General features: G+C 38.9%; 1 protein-coding gene and 1 non-coding gene across 3 annotated transcripts in view; one reads left to right on the top strand and one right to left on the bottom strand.

Moving 5' to 3' along the window:
• LOC122669047 (formin-like protein 5) overlaps nucleotides 1-12,831 on the top strand; it is a 51,635-nt gene that overhangs the window by 25,757 nt on the left and 13,047 nt on the right. The window contains exons 5-6 of one of the 2 annotated variants that reach the window (XR_006333958.1): nucleotides 8,941-9,814; nucleotides 9,964-10,074. Coding sequence is in view for 1 of the 2 variants with exons in the window: in XM_043865678.1 (XP_043721613.1) it covers nucleotides 8,941-9,804 (864 nt within the window). In the remaining variant the exon portion in view is untranslated. Of the gene's footprint in view, nucleotides 1-8,940; nucleotides 9,815-9,963; nucleotides 10,338-12,831 lie in introns of those variants that run through there. The other variant, XM_043865678.1, reaches the window with a different exon arrangement.
• Nucleotides 12,467-12,550, bottom strand: TRNAL-CAA. The gene has a single exon. It is a non-coding gene; the product is annotated as a tRNA-Leu (tRNA).

Below are 12,831 nucleotides of genomic sequence, written 5' to 3'. Positions count from 1 at the left end.
CACTAGGGGTAACCTAGGGGTTCAAAGGCTTGTTGCACATGCTAAGTGCAACCGTGATTCCTACGAAAGTGAGTTAGGATTTTCTGCATTCTAGATTAGTTTTTCTTTTGCTTTACTTGAGGACAAGTAACGTTCAAGTGTGGGGGAATCTGATGAGCACATTTATGTGTGAAATCTTAGGGCATAAAGCATACATTTTACCATATTGGACAGAGTTACTCGGTGCTTTCTTATGCTTTTCAGGTTTTAGGTGAATTCTTGTGAAAATGGAGGAGATGATGCTAAGGAAATGTTTTTAAGGTGTTTAAAGGTGTTAATGGCTTGGATGCATAGCCCATCGAGTCGGCTTGCAGCGGTTTAAACGGCACATGATTCGAGTTGAAACGAAGAAGTTACGGCCGTTTCCGTAACCTACGAAAATGGTCTATAGGGGTTTATTTGTAATTATTGACAGTCGGCTGGGGACAAAGTGAAGCGAAAGTTCAGATTGCAGGGGCCTTAACAGAATTATTAGAAGTTACATTCTTGTACCCGAAAGATTCCATTTGGAGGGCTCTGGACAGTCCAACTTCAACTTGAGATATCTTGGGCTCCCGAACTCCAAATTGGACGAAATTTGGGTCTATTTTGGGTGATTTTTCGCAAGGAACACAATGGTGAGGCCTATATAAACACCCCATGCTCCACGTTTTCTGAAGGAAAAAATGGGTATTTTATTTATTCTTGAAGGAATCCTAGTCATCACCCTTACTCTCTCTCTCCTCCAACTTCTCAAGGGCACTTCTGGAATTTTATTTGGGATAAATTTATTTTGAAAGATATTCTCTCACCTATGAAAAGTTGAAAAATCAAAGATGCTTTGATTTTATTGCTTGGAGAAGATATCTACAAAGAAAAGGAAGCACTTGTTAGAATTGGAAGTTTACTTTTCTAGAAATAGAAGGTCTATGTAAACAATTTTCTCTTCTTCTTCTTTCTATTTTTTTCTTTTTTCTTAGGATTCAAGGCATTGTAAAAGAGAAAGGAGAAGAGAATATTCTCTTTTCTTAGGGAATATTTCTCCTACACTTCCCTCTTCTCTCTTCTCCTCTCTTCCTCTTATAAATACCCCTTGCCCTTTGGGTTGTAAGAAGTTAGTGAGTTTTTTAGTTCAGTTTTTTAGTTAGTTTCTAGTTCAATTTTAATTCAGTTTTTTAGTGTAATTTTTACTTCATTCACTTAGTGAAATTTTCTCTTCTTTTCCTATTTTTGGCTTAAGTTCTTAGTTTTGATTTCAAGTTCTTAGTTTTGATTTCATAAGTCTAGTTTAATGGTTGTAATAGTTTTAGTTTAAAGCTTCCTAGTCTAAGTTCCTATGTTGATGACAAGACATGGAGATTTAGAAGAGGAAGCCATGGTGAGTTTATTCAAGTATTCAAGCACATAAAGGTATCTCATTCTCTAAACCCTTAATCTCATTCTCCCTTTCCTCTATCTCTCTCTATCTTCTTCTTCTTCTCCCTCTATTTCTTTTATTTTTTTTATATGGTTGTGGTATGTGGATGCACTTTTATTCCCTTATTTCTTTTTATGTGATTATGAAGTGTGGCTGCGTTTTTATTATTCCTTTCAATTCGCTTTAGTTTGATAGGTTAGATGCTCATGCGTTAGGACGCCAATTTAATCCCTTAATTTTGTTAGATGCTTATGAGTTAGGATGCATTAATTTTCATTAGTTTAATTAGTTTAATTTAACATTTTAATTTGGTCCACTTTGCATTACTTTTAAGTTAATTTGTTTAAACATTTCCTCCAAAATCATGGTTGCCTTAGCATAGGTCCATCTTTCCCCCAAAGTCTTATAAGGAAGTGTATCTCCCGTTATTCTAAATTAACCACCTATCCCAAATTGAGGTCTCTCATAAAAAAAAAAAAATTTAAAGAAAAATAAAAGACTAGAAAAAAAAAATACTAAAAGTAAGAGGGACCCAAGGTAGATAGTGCATCTATCCCTCAGAAATCGAAACAATGGTTCCAAAGCTGTAAGGTTGCCATATAGGTTGATAGCAAGGGAACCCGTATAGTCTTCACGAGCCACCTACGGGCGACTCCAAATGGATTCTGATGTAGGGTGGAGGACTACTATACGTTTATGTTCCAACGCTCTCACTATGTCGTTTTCCTGTTATCAAGAGTGGTCACCTCCAAAGATAAGTCACATGCCAATCCAAACCACCCAACGAATCAAGGGGCACCAAGATTGGTTGGGTTTGGGCATATGAAGGACTTTAGATTGGGCGCACACTATTGAAACAAAAAAGAAACAAGAGGAGGTTTTCAAAATTTTTTTTTTTTTTTTTTTTTTTAAAAAAAAAAAAAGAAAGAGAAGAAAGAGAAGAAACTAAAGCACTTCGAATTACTTAAAAATAAAAAAATAAAGTGGTCAATAATCTCCCAACGGCGCCAAAAACTTGTTTGAGTTAAAATAATACATAGCGTACGGGTCAATCGTAGCTACGGGTCGAACACGAGGAGATATACGCCACTCTATTTAATTAACTTAAAAGTAATGCAAAGTGGACCAAATTAAAATGTTAAATTAAACTAATTAAACTAATGAAAATTAATGCATCCTAACTCATAAGCATCTAACAAAATTAAGGGATTAAATTGGCGTCCTAACGCATGAGCATCTAACCTATCAAACTAAAGCGAATTGAAAGGAATAATAAAAACGCAGCCACACTTCATAATCACATAAAAAGAAATAAGGGAATAAAAGTGCATCCACATACCACAACCATATAAAAAAATAAAAGAAATAGAGGGAGAAGAAGAAGAAGATAGAGAGAGATAGAGGAAAGGGAGAATGAGATTAAGGGTTTAGAGAATGAGATACCTTTATGTGCTTGAATACTTGAATAAACTCACCATGGCTTCCTCTTCTAAATCTCCATGTCTTGTCATCAACATAGGAACTTAGACTAGGAAGCTTTAAACTAAAACTATTACAACCATTAAACTAGACTTATGAAATCAAAACTAAGAACTTAAGCCAAAAATAGGAAAAGAAGAGAAAATTTCACTAAGTGAATGAAGTAAAAATTACACTAAAAAACTGAATTAAAATTGAACTAGAAACTAACTAAAAAACTGAACTAAAAAACTCACTAACTTCTTACAACCCAAAGGGCAAGGGGTATTTATAAGAGGAAGAGAGGAGAAGAGAGAAGAGGGAAGTGTAGGAGAAATATTCCCTAAGAAAAGAGAATATTCTCTTCTCCTTTCTCTTTTACAATGCCTTGAATCCTAAGAAAAAAGAAAAAAATAGAAAGAAGAAGAAGAGAAAATTGTTTACATAGACCTTCTATTTCTAGAAAAGTAAACTTCCAATTCTAACAAGTGCTTCCTTTTCTTTGTAGATATCTTCTCCAAGCAATAAAATCAAAGCATCTTTGATTTTTCAACTTTTCATAGGTAAGAGAATATCTTTCAAAATAAATTTATCCCAAATAAAATTCCAGAAGTGCCCTTGAGAAGTTGGAGGAGAGAGAGAGTAAGGGTGATGACTAGGATTCCTTCAAGAATAAATAAAATACCCATTTTTTCCTTCAGAAAACGTGGAGCATGGGGTGTTTATATAGGCCTCACCATTGTGTTCCTTGCGAAAAATCACCCAAAATAGACCCAAATTTCGTCCAATTTGGAGTTCGGGAGCCTAAGATATCTCAAGTTGAAGTTGGACTGTCCAGAGCCCTCCAAATGGAATCTTTCGGGTACAAGAATGTAACTTCTAATAATTCTGTTAAGGCCCCTGCAATCTGAACTTTCGCTTCACTTTGTCCCCAGCCGACTGTCAATAATTACAAATAAACCCCTATAGACCATTTTCGTGCTTCGTTACGGAAACGGCCGTAACTTCTTCGTTTCAACTCGGAATCATGTGCCGTTTAAACCGTTGCGAAGCCGACTCGATGGGCTATGCATCCAAGCCATTAACACCTTTAAACACCTTAAAAACATTTCCTTAGCATCATCTCCTCCATTTTCACAAGAATTCACCTAAAACCTGAAAAGCATAAGAAAGCACCGAGTAACTCTGTCCAATATGGTAAAATGTATGCTTTATGCCCTAAGATTTCACACATAAATGTGCTCATCAGGCACCTCCAATCTTCGCCCTTTTATTCAGCAACCAGAATTCTTGTGACAATGTTCACCTCATAGAAGTTGTCTTTACCACCATTGTCCCAAAGGGCACCATCATCTTCCCCTTCATGGTCAGGGTCAACAGCCCATGTAGCATCAAGTTGGGGCTCACAAACAAGCATCTCCGGGTTGTTTTCGATTGCTGAATTAACAATGTTTGTCTTGCTTCTTTTGGGGCAGTACTTGGCAACATGTCCTATGCCGTCACAATGAAAACAACGTGTAGAGCTGTTCTCCCTACTATCCATAGGGGCCTTGCTTTTCTCTTGAGCAGTGTAAACAGGTCAGTGTAGGCTGTCCACTAGGGTGAGAAGGTGTGTAGGGCTTCTTTGTATCAGTAGCTTGAGAATTGTAGCGTCTAGGGGCTGCCTTCAATAAACCCTCCACTTCAAGGGCCTTCTCAAAGCAATCATTGAGACTCTCAATTGGCACTACTCCCATCTTGTCACGAATTTCAATATTTAATCCCAATTTGAAATGGGACAGAAGCTGATCGTCTTCCTCTTCTACTCCAGTATGGGCAACCAAATTGTTGAATTTGTCCATGTACTCCTCTACAGACAAGGTGCCTTGACGAAGAGTGTTGAGCTGGTCATGCAACCTTCTACGGAAGATTGAAGGTAGAAATTTCTCCTTCAAGTGATCTTTCACCTCCTCCCAAGTAGTAGGTTCATTGTTTTGGCGGCGCAGTTTTTCTTCATAATTTCTCCACCACTCTATTGCTGGTTCAATCAGCCTGGAATGGGCCAGCTTGAGTTTACGCTCCTCCGTCAAAGTAGTCGTCAAACGTGCACAACCAATCATAAAAAACAATAGGGTCAGATTTCCCATTGTAGTCTCTAAGCTCCAGCTTGACCTTGTGTTTATCATCTTGACGCCTAGCACCATAACCACTAGCTTCATTATCATCCTGGTATTGGTAGTGTGACACTCTTTGGGACAGACGAGGAGGATAGTTAGAACGAGGTGGTGGTCTTCCAATAGTAGGCTGCCTAGAGTTTTCCTTCACTTCCAGCACATCGTTCTTCAACGAAGCAATCTCTACCATCAACTGTCGGAAACCTATAGCAAGATCTTCATTAGTAGGCTGCCTAGAGTTTTCCTTCACTTCCAGCACATCGTTCTTGAAGGAAGCAATTTCTATCATCAACTGTAAGACAGCTACAGCAAGATCTTCATTAGTACTCAATGGAGCATGGTGAGGATGGTTGGAACTCTCCTCATCACCCATGGCTCTAATACCAAATAATGTAAGACTAGGATACTAGTCCCAAAAAACCCACAAAAATTCAAATAGGAACAGAACCAGAATTAGAAACTTAGGGTTATGATCAAACCAGCCAAGTGATGGTCACCCCATTTGGATCGAGTGTAGTAGGGGAAAGCTTGCCTCCAAAATTGGTTCAATTCTGATGGTCTGATGTAGAGATATAAAAGAGTTACCAAAATAGAAGGTTTGAAGAAACCTTCCAAAACAATGCTGTTTTGGGCTTCCAGCAGCAACCGAGTGTAAGGCTTGGTGAATGAAGCCTGGTCTCCAACTTTGGATCAATTCTGATGGTTAGAATTGGAGATGGAAGGGTGAAAATGAAAATAGAAAGTGAGTGGATTATGGAAGTTTCAGGCAGTGGAATGGAATGGAAGTGACAATCGAGTGTAGGGAATGGAAGGGGAAATCTGAGTTTCAAAACCCAGCAGGGTTGGTGATGATTTGAAGGTGATATGGAATTAGAAAGTTTCAGTCAGAAGAGATGCAGAGGTGTACAGCAGCTTCAATCAATGGATTTCCCAGCAGCAGCAATCACAGTGAATGAGAGAAGTCTTCAGCCTTGAATATTGTTCACCAGCAACAGCAGCAACCACTAGGAACCGCAACAACACACTTGAGTAGCTTTCTGGGCAGAGGGAAGATCACACAGCAGTCCTGGCTCGATGGAAGAGAAGAAGAACGGAGAAGGTGACAGTGGGGGGGTTGGGATAGGTGGATTTGGCTATCCCAGCCAGGCTCCTTCAGCCCTTCAAGTCTCAAAACTTGAGAAGAAAACATACTTGCAGAAAAAAGCTAATTTTCATTCAACTTGTAAATCATGGGGAGTGGCTACAACATCCTTACAATTAATAAACGGCAAGACTTGCTCCTCAAGAAAAAAAGAAAATAGAAACTTGACTTATTAACTCAATCTAAGAATTAGAAACTACTCTAATTACTGACTGAACTAAAATAGAAACATAGTAGATACTTCACTCCTTCGAGTGGGGACCACTATAGGTGAAATTGATCCACACTTGAGTTACAAAATTTTGTCAATTATCTTGACAAATATACCCCCACGATTCTGGGTTTGAGAGACCCAACAACTCTCAGCCCTATTGGGCTGGCCCAACGGGTTGGTCCACTAGTTGGTGAAGTGAACCAGCTCTTCTCCCATGTGTACCCTTAGAGTATTTAAAAACTTGGCTTATGCATCAGGGAGAGGTCAGATATTGTTTCAATTGAGTCCTCTGATACTGCCAGTGGAAAGGGGGAGAGACCTGACATTCCACCGGCGTCATAGGAAAAAAGTATCCACGCACTTATTCTTGATGGAAGGAAAAGCCCATCTTCGATCCACCATGTCCATCTATGCTACCTACTCTAGCTCCTTTATCACAGACATCGGGTAATTCTTCTTCATCAGATGATTATAATGTTCCTATTGCTATTAGGAAGGGAGTTAGAACTTGCACCCAACACCCTATTTCTAACTTTGTCTTCTATGAATCAATGTCTCCATCCTAGCGTGCCTTTGTCTCTTTGTTATTGGTGATTTCGAAGAAGAGGTATACATGGATTGCTGTAAAGTGTGTAGGTTATGGAAATCCCTCTATGGTCTTAAGCAGTCACCTCGGGCTTGGTTTGGCCGGCTTCAAAAGGCTATGCAGAAGTTTGGGTACAAGCAAAGTCATGTTGATCACACCTTGTTTGTCAAACACAAGGATGGTAAGGTTACGGCCATTATCGTCTATGTCGACGATATAGTATAACAGGCAATGATGATGCAGAAACCTCCTTGTTGAAAGCTCAGTTAGCTACAAAATTCGAGACCAAGGATTTCAGACCTCTCAGATACTTCCTTGGGATTGAAGTAGCCCGATCCGGCAAGGGTATCTTCATTTCCCAAAGAAAGTATGTCCTAGACCTTTTTAGTGAGACAGGTACACTCGGATGTAAACCTACGGAATCTCCTATTGAGGTTAACCATTAATTCAGCTACAAAGGGGGTGATTCGGTAGTTAAAGAGAGATATCAGCGACTTTTAGGAAGGTTGATATATCTCTCCATATACGGCCAGATATTGCTTATGTTGTAGGGGTTGTTAGCCGATTTCTATATGATCCACAGATTGCTCATCTCGAGGCAGTATATCGGATTCTGAGGTACTTGAAATCAGCACTAGGAAAGGGCATTTATTTTCAACAATAGAAATCTGAAGTCGGAATCCTTTACCCATGCTGACTAGGCCGATTCTATTGATGATCAATGCTCTACTTCAGGATATTGTACGTTCCTCTGAGGGAATTTGGTTACTTGGCGAAGTAAGAAGTAACCAGTGGTATCTAGATCTGGTGCAGAAGCAGAATACTGAGCAATGGCCTAGGGTGTATGTGAGCTTATATGGCTCAAAGTGTTACTTAGTGATTTGGGGGTGACATCTGAAGAACCTATGAGACTCTACTGTGATAATAAGGCAGCGATTAGCATAGCCCATAACCCAGTCTAGTACGACAGGACCAAGCATATTGAGATGGATACACACTTCATCAATGAGAAGCTTAAACAAGACTCAATCTGCATCCCATTTGTCATGTTCGAGAATCAATTAGCTGATGTATGGACAAAGGGTTTGACTTCTAAGTCATTCCATCCTAATGTATTCAAGTTGGGCCATATAAGCTCACATTCTATGCACCGACTTGACGGGGAGTGTTAAGTATAAGGGTTACGACTATACTGTTTAGATTTATTATATGTTGGGATAAGGCTTGTGACTCAGCCTTACCTAACATTCCTTATTTCTAATCTATTATCCTCTTTATAAATAAAAATGGCCTTTTTCATTCCAGACAAGCCAAATCATTCTCTGAATCTTCTCTTCTCAACTAATAGTTCTTACAAATATCTAGTTGATGTATAACATGAGTGTAGTTCAGTTAGGGTTGATATGGATGGTTGGCCAGACAAAGAAGGATAGAATAAGAGTGAGTTTGTTTCAAGGAAATTGGGAGTGGCACCAGTAGGTGACAAAGTGAGGGAAAATAGATTAAGATAAAAAAGTTAACTTATGGGAGAAGGACAAGGGAAAGACAAATATTAATTGGGTTGAAGTGGTGTGGAAATATGGACTGCTTCTTAGTTACAGCTGTATGGCCTTAAATAGAGTGGAATTGTGTAAAGGATTCATGTAGAACTCTAAGTAGGTCTGATTAGACTTGTGAGTTTTGTGCTTGTCGGCTTGTGTGGACTGGGAGGAAGGGAGAAAGATATGGTACGTTTTTTTTCAATGGTAATGGTTCATTCATAAACATAAACCAAGATTTGTGTTGAAAGTTTTACTGAGTTCTCCTATATTCCATCCATATATACGTGAAAACAGAATTAATTTCTTTGTTTACGTGTACATAATACAAACTCTAATTATCTTCTATAGCTTATGTCAATGAAATTCATTGCTGATTAACATTTGTTCTTCTGGTGTTCTGTTTGTATGGTAGGTAGCTAGCAAGGAACTTAAAAGCAGCCGGCTATTCCTGAAACTCCTGGAGGCCGTCCTAAAAACTGGTAATCGCATGAATGATGGTACTTTCCGTGGTGGAGCACAGGCATTTAAGCTCGACACGCTCTTGAAACTGGCTGATGTCAAAGGAATTGATGGCAAGACCACACTCTTGCACTTTGTTGTGCAGGAGATTATCCGCTCTGAAGGTGTACGGGCTGCCCGTGTGGCCCGAGAGAGCCAAAGCATGTCCAGTGTGAAATTAGACGACCTTTTTAAGGATTGTACCCAAGAAACAGAACATCATTATCGCAGTCTTGGTCTCCTGGTTGTTTCAGGTTTGAGTGGTGAGCTGGAAAATGTCAGAAAGGCAGCAACATTGGATGCTGATGCCATAACAGGAACACTGGCCAAATTTGACTACTCATTAGTGAGGACAAAGGATTTTCTATGCAATGATATGGAGAGTCTAGAGGACGACTCTGGGTTCCACAGAACACTCAAGAGTTTTGTAGAACATTCAGAAATTGACATAACTTGGCTGCAAGAGGAAGAAAAGAGGATTGTGGCTCTCATAAAGAACACAGCAAATTACTTCCATGGGGATGCGGCAAAGAATGAGGGCTTGCGTTTGTTTGTGATTGTTCGGGATTTCCTGATAATGTTGGATAAAGCATGCAAAGAGGTGAGAGAAGCACAAAAGCCAACAAAAATTCCAAAAAACAAGTCAAGTCCGGCTTTGCAGTCTTCTCCAGATTCCCGTCATTCACTGTCTCCAGACATACGTCAGAAGCTTTTTCCAGTAATCAAGGGCCAGCGTATGGATGTATTTAGTTCAGATGACGAGAGCACATCTCCTTAGTTTTTCATTGGTAGGAGGTATGTGTGTTCTTTTTCTTGGATTTTTTTTTTTTTGGGAGGGGGGGCTTTTCCATAAACAATAAACCCATTTGTAGAAGTTGAAGCGTCTAATTAGTCTTTGAACCAAGTTTCACTTGTTATCCTCCGACATTTTTTTCAGGAGGCTCTGAAATCGCAGTGAAAGTTCTACCAGATGCTGCACTCATGTGTCCATTTTGAATTCTGGCCTATAGAAATTTGTATAGCTCTGAGTTTTGTCCTTGATTCTTTTGTAACTGTTGACAATTAACTCTCTCAAAGATCAGTTTCGTAGTCCTAGCAATGGCATCTATGACCTCCTCAGGCATTTGAAGGTTGGTGAAACAACTAGTACATATTGCATCCACATGAAACTAACATTGCTGTAGTCATCACCATCACTGTCAGACGAAGAATATGGATTTTCCAAAGGCTTTTGGTCCATGTTTTATTAGGCCTTTGTGGGGTTCCAACTTGTCAATGAAAATTTAGAGGTAATGATTTGCCTTTCTATTTAGTTTTGTAATTTTTTAATTCTTATTTTTTGCAAAAGGAAGAAAAAGGAACCTAGTGAGGTTCTGTTGAATTCAAGAATTTGTTCCCCTTCCATCTTTAGTTCAGAGAAAATTGTTTGATTGCTCCGGGTGTTCTATTGGCTGTTCAGCGTGTGTCTGGTTGGCAACATTGAAGTTTTAAGTCGGTGAATGGGCCAATCCGGGATTGGGATTACAGTTGGCGGACACTGATCCAGCCGATGCTGACCAATACTACTGATATTCACTGAAAGGTTAACCATTATCTCCCAGGTGGATCGGTAGAGTCTGAGAATGAAAATCCTTGGGTGTTGGTTTTTCTTCCCTGTGCCCCCTCTTTGTACTAGCTCTCTGGGTTTGTAGCACATGGAAAGGCACAATGCATCTCCAAATGAGATAAAAATAAGTAATTGTTATTCCTTAATTATTTTGTCAAGAGATTAATGGACTAGTCATTACTTAAAAGCTGCTTAAAAATATTTTTTCTAGAATGACTGTAAACCTGCAAATTCTGGGGGGAGGGGATGGGGAGATGTTTAGTTGTACACAATTTATCATACACAGCCGCTAAAACTGAAGCAATAATTTTTTGAATCAAGGGGAATTTGCAAGGATATAAGATGCATACCATTTTCCGGTTCCATTTGGTTGTGTTGGTGGCTTTGCTTCTTCACTCATGGCTTGGTGGGAAGTGCTGCTCCAGCCCGGATGATGCTGAAAGAATGTTCGCAATTTGGAAATCTCATATTCAAAGATTTAAATAAAATGAGGTGGAAAGAAGATTGCAGCTGTGGTGGTATGGATGCAAAATGCAGTTCTGGTTACAAACTTTGGACTTCCATCATGTAACATGTATATTGAACAGATCTAAGCTGACAGACCATGTTATCAGCCATGAATCAAAATTGGGACCTTAATTTCAATTATGGGAAAAGGATGGGCATGTGGTGGAAGGATTCTTCAGTTCAGAATCTGGTTACAAATTAAGTAATGGTAGTGATGATCCTCCATGTACGGTGGTGGAAAGGGGGTTGCAGGTGGCTAAAAAAACCCGGAATTTTCAAATTTTGAATCCTGTTTCGGACATAGAGAGTGCTTTTAAGGATGTTGTGCGCGCGACAATATATTTCGCTCCACATTATTCTTGGGATTCAATTTTGCATATTGGTGTTGGTAGTCGTAGATCCTTATTGTCAAAGGAATATAGGAATAGATTTCATTCTTTGGCAGAATTAGAGGGAGATTGTAATATTGTATTCACGATTCTCAGAAGGATGATTAAAAGAGATGTGCATTTTTTTCATTAGATTTCTCAATTTATTTTGATACCATGGAATGGAAGAATCAGATTAGACTCAAACTTACATGCAAGTAGATTAGAGACACTTTCTACCCAAAAAAAAAGAGTAGATTAGAGACAAGCTTTTACTTGTGAAAAAAAATAATATTTGGGATCCAACAGCCTGCCTTGGATCCTTTTGTTTCGAGGATATGCACACACTTGTGTTCTAGTCTTCTCATTGGTTAGAAATTTGAAGACTACAAGAACGAGAGACGCTGCCGTTACTTCCTCATGTCCAGCCAAGCTTTTCATAAAGAAGCAATAACTCAATAAGCAGAGGTTTCCCACGTTTAAGAAATTAGTAAGCTACTAATAAAAAGAGGAGGGTCGGGAGATGAATCATCCATTAGGGGATTTACATATTTATCGATAAGAGAGTGTCAGTGTGAATCACATGAGTCATTTTGATTTCTTTTGCTTAGTTTTATGCACTTTCTTTTTCCCATTACTTAAACTAGGAAAAATAAAGATCATGCACTTTTGTTTGCATCATTTTTCGTAGCAGTTGGCATTTGTAGGTCCCTCCATTAAGTGTTTATCAGCAAAGCCAAATGAAATTTGACCAAAACTAGTGGATAAAATCAATCCAAAAATCAAAGGAACTTTGATAACATTTTACTTTGCTAACACATAGGATCCATCTTCTTACCAGCAAAGTACCCAATGCCTGACTCTTGGATCCTTTGATCGAAGAACTACCACAAGGTTTCGGGCTTTCTTTTGCCTTTCTGAAATTATTTACCCAAAATACCAAAAAAATAGAATAAAATTGTCAGAAGTGGGATTTGAACCCACGCCCTCTCACGAGGACCAGAACTTGAGTCTGGCGCCTTAGACCACTCGGCCATCCTGACCATGCACAATGTATGCTGATATATTTTATAGAAAATATCATTCCCCTCCCCTCTAAGTTTGCCTAATATCAATCCAATACCCAAGTTTTGAAAAATATCTACCCCCTCCCCTACTTTATAAGGATTATATCAATCGTACCCTAACCGTTAAAAATAACCATTAACTGATGATGTGGACAGGTCTAATTTATTTAAAACCCCAAATTACCCTTAAGTTATTTTAATTCCAATTTTACCCCTCCAATCCCAAAATCCCCTTCTTTTTTCTTTTTTTTTTTTTT

Source organism: Telopea speciosissima, chromosome 1 (genome assembly GCF_018873765.1).
Source record: "Telopea speciosissima isolate NSW1024214 ecotype Mountain lineage chromosome 1, Tspe_v1, whole genome shotgun sequence".
Lineage (NCBI taxonomy): Eukaryota > Viridiplantae > Streptophyta > Magnoliopsida > Proteales > Proteaceae > Telopea > Telopea speciosissima.
Note: the sequence above shows the minus strand (reverse complement) of the source record. Positions and strands in the feature narration are given on the sequence as shown.